This window comes from Strongylocentrotus purpuratus, unplaced genomic scaffold (assembly GCF_000002235.5).
Source record: "Strongylocentrotus purpuratus isolate Spur 01 unplaced genomic scaffold, Spur_5.0 spur5_scaffold_14, whole genome shotgun sequence".
NCBI classification, from domain to species: domain Eukaryota; kingdom Metazoa; phylum Echinodermata; class Echinoidea; order Camarodonta; family Strongylocentrotidae; genus Strongylocentrotus; species Strongylocentrotus purpuratus.
In genome coordinates this window covers 29,856,053-29,860,044 of record NW_022145599.1, presented here as the reverse complement: position 1 = coordinate 29,860,044, position 3,992 = coordinate 29,856,053, and the positions used below count along the sequence as shown (strand labels likewise).

General features: G+C 36.1%; 1 protein-coding gene across 1 annotated transcript; it reads left to right on the top strand.

The window, feature by feature from the left end:
- The first annotated feature begins 709 nt into the window (after positions 1 to 709).
- On the top strand, positions 710 to 3,135 carry LOC115923619. Its single transcript, XM_030984689.1, has 5 exons — positions 710 to 970; positions 1,316 to 1,502; positions 1,772 to 2,020; positions 2,440 to 2,611; positions 2,977 to 3,135. The coding sequence occupies exons 1-5, from the start codon at positions 725 to 727 to the stop codon at positions 3,131 to 3,133; spliced, it is 1,011 nt and encodes a 336-aa protein (XP_030840549.1). The 5' UTR covers positions 710 to 724; the 3' UTR covers positions 3,134 to 3,135.
- The last annotated feature ends 857 nt before the right edge of the window (positions 3,136 to 3,992 follow it).

The window sequence follows — 3,992 nt, the reverse complement described above, 5'->3', positions numbered from 1 at the left end:
TATTGTAAACGTGATTAATTTTCTTAGTGCTCAACAGGGTTTAGGAAAATCCTACTCTACTATTAATTCTTATCGTTCTGGCCTTTCTTCTGTACTACCACCAATGGAAGGCTTTCCAGTTGGCAAGCATCCCATGGTAATAAGATTATTGAACTATATTTCCAGGTGCTAGGCAGTGAGATCACACAAAGGAAATTCAAAGAAAAGAATTTCAAATGAGGAAAGGAACCTTATAAATAGGGTTCGCGGGCGCACGTAGCCATCTTTTCAAAGAAGGAAGAGGTGTCAACAAACGAAAAACTCTCCCCAAAACAGAGTAAATATTTGTCCAAAAACCGAAATATCATATTATTGATCATAACAAAAGCTACAATAGATCAAATCCATTCAATCAATCATAATCAATCAAACAAAAACTACAATCGATCATATCCAATCAATCAAAACATAACTCCTGTCAAACAACAGCTAAAGTCCAAACAGACATGAAGCCAGGATATATACACTCCCAATTAAAAAAGAGAGAAGATTCTGTGATTTGAACAATAACAAAAATCCAGAAGGGAGGGAATCTTCAGCAAAAGATCTTGAAGGGAGGGACCCTCCTCGACTTGTACTTCATTATTATTAATAGAATTCTAATTATACTTCATGTTATTTGCATAATTTAGGAATTTTATTTGCTGGTGCGAGCCCAACAAAGGTTCTCAAAACTCACAAACACATGAACTTAAAATCAATTTCGACAACAACATTCAACGAACACCAGTCTAGATATCTTCAGCCAGCAATAGTGAAAGAATACAGGAGGACCCAGGCAGAGACATTTGACGAGATCAGAGCGAGTGAAGCGGGCCTCATCCTTGGAGGGGATGGGAGGAGTGACTCACCTGGGCATTCTGCCAAGTACGGCTCGTACACGATGATGGACCTGATGAGCAACAAGGTCATTGATGTCCAGCTTGTGCAAGTGAGTGATTTAGCAGAAATGTTTTAATGTATGTAGTGTAAAGGTTAAAACCACAGAGGTCATCATATGCCTGAAATTGGACATATTGTGTAGTAACTACGTACATAATAGAAAAGTTTTTGCCATGCATATTGTGATCATTACTCATTTAGGTTTCCTTTTTCTTCATTATAAGTTAAATTTTGCAGACGTAATTATATGGAATCCGCCTGTCACTAACTCCAGTGTGTTTTTTAACAGATCTGTTGCAACCATGAATGTATACTTCCTTTATTATACTGTATTACAGAGAACCTTGTACTTTTCTAAGGTTATTTACCATTATTTTATTCTTTTCCTTTATAGTGTACAGAGGTTAAGAACTCAAATGCAATGGAGCTAGAGGGACTCCGGAGGGGCCTGCGGATACTTGACGATGCTGGTGTGATTGTACAAGGCATAGTGACAGATCGTCACATGCAGATAGCGAAGTTTCTCCGTGAGACGTACCAACAAATTGATCACCGATATGATGTCTGGCACATTGCGAAAGGTAATTATTATATATATACTGAATTAATTCCAGCAAATGTATCTTATATACATGTAGGCTGAAATTGATATTGTAGTTATGACTACTTTTGCAGGTTTAAATTTGCCTATATTTCCACTTTTGTATATAGTAAGTATTGAATTATGATATATTTTCTTAATTTAGAACACTCCAAGTAGCTCCTTGATATGTCACATATTGAATTGTCAATTGATCTCTTTTAGCTAATTCTTGCTCCTTTTTTGTTTGTTTCTGCCTGTATATAATAGGGTTAAAGAAGAAGCTAAAAGCATTGGCCAAGATGAAGGACTGTGGATTGGTTCAAGATTGGTTGAGGGCCTTGGTAAACCATGTATACTGGACTGCCTCTTCTACTCCGGATGGAGATAAGGATGTCATGAAAGCCAAGTATAAGAGGGCTATGAACCACATCAGAAATCTTCACACAGATGAAAACCCAGAGTACACTGCTTGTGAACATGGTGATGACTATCCAGAGCGAGAATGGTTGCAGTCAGGTAAGCTACTTATGTATGATCTTTAAATAACAATTTACTTCAGTGGAAATAAAAGTTAACCCTTCACTGGTGCCTCAAGTTGTTCTTTTTGTTTGGATGTGGGTAAAATCCTTATTTATATGCATACGGTGTACATTTTTCACCCTCATTTACTTTGAAGATGTTTGTCAAAATGCGAGCAAAATATTTACATTTATTTTAATAATGTACATTCAAGTTTAATTTAGTTCAATTTTGATCATGACATTCATATTTTTTTTTTTGCAATTTTCTAAATGATTAATATTCATTGTGGAATGAAAAAATAGTTTTGGCGAAGGGATGAGATGCTTGGAAATGCCGAGATCATGATTGCTAACTATTTAAATGAACTCTCCTTCACCTTTACCGCATATATTATATTCCCAATCTTATTACAGGTACAAAGGTGTACGACAAGCTTCGAGAGGAATGGCTGAGGACCAGACTGGTGAACGATATTGGGATGATGTCCCCACATGCCCAAACCAGCAAGGTTGAATCATTCCACAACATCCTCCTTCACTTTTGCCCCAAGTTGCTTGTATACTCATATCAAGGGATGAAGTGCAGGTAAATTAGGCAATTAATTCATCAACATTATGCTCCCCTAATATAAATTTAACAAGAACGTCACAGAGGGCAGTGTTGTTTCTTCTTCTTCTTCTTTTGAATTTGATTTTATTGGTTTTATGTTTTAAAGTTATTATTTTCTTTTTGTTATAGCCAGGTTCTTTCTATTTCATATTTTGTTGGGTTTTTTTTTTTTTTTAATTTATTATTTGTAACACATGCTTTTTACACTAACTCTTGCCTTCACTTATTGGAGAGTAGGTAACGAGTTTATGATGATAGACATTACATTACCAAAAAGATAAAATCAACTGTCACAAGTATGTTATTCATGTGACCTTTATTTTTCACTTCACTCTTTTCAGATTATATTTGGCTGTCCTACATTGGAACGAAAATTGTGATAGAGCCCAGGCTGTTGATGCCGAAGGGAACCCAGTGTACAGGTTGAAGTATCCACGCTCGAAGGAAGGAGGCCACACAGTGGAGAGAGTGCTGACAGCTGGTACATGTGGTAAGTAGCCACATGCCTAGTGAATGATATCAATATTCAACAAAAGAGCTCAATTATATATAGAAATCTTTTATTACTTCATGATCAATAGAATTCAAATTAGTAGATTCTTGTGGCCTATATGCCCTTAATTTAATCTGTTGATTAAATTGATAATTATAAACATGTATTGGGTTACTTTCTGCAAATGTGTAATATTGAATAGCAAGCAGAAACAGGCATATATGTCAGTCCCCAAGTCAGTGAACTACCTATTCAGCAAAGAACATGTGCATGCCATTGGTATTTGATTGGTCATCCACCTACAAATAGTGTGTAAAATTAGGTAATTCAATATTTGTGAGAAAAAGAGTTTTCTCTTCTTATGTTCTTATTTTTCTCTTTTCCTTTTTTCCTCTTATCAAAGTGTATTTTTTTAACACCGTATAGATGAATTTTCAAGGTATAGTTTTGGATTTTATCTTGTAGGTTATGTGAAAGCCCTGATGAGAGTTGTCGTAGAACTGGTGGAAAACAGGGAGCAGCTCAGAGACAACATGGAGGAGCTACAGCCTCAACCAGCACGGAGTGCCTCTCATCATCACCCCGACAATGGAGAAGCCGTGCAAGCTTTTGAACAACATCATCGCTTTGGCGATAGAAACTAGTTCTTTTGGTGATAGAAACTATGATGAATGTGTCAGCTACCTGAACATTAACCACTGATTGTTTTATTTCAGTACAATACATGTTTTTCATAGACCCTAAATTATGTTTATGCCAGTATAATTATGGAGAGTAACATGGAAGTACTCTATGCAAGTGAGTAGTGGATTCCGATTCTATGTGAGTGTAAAGCACTAGAAACTTGTCTGTAAGCTTGTACAT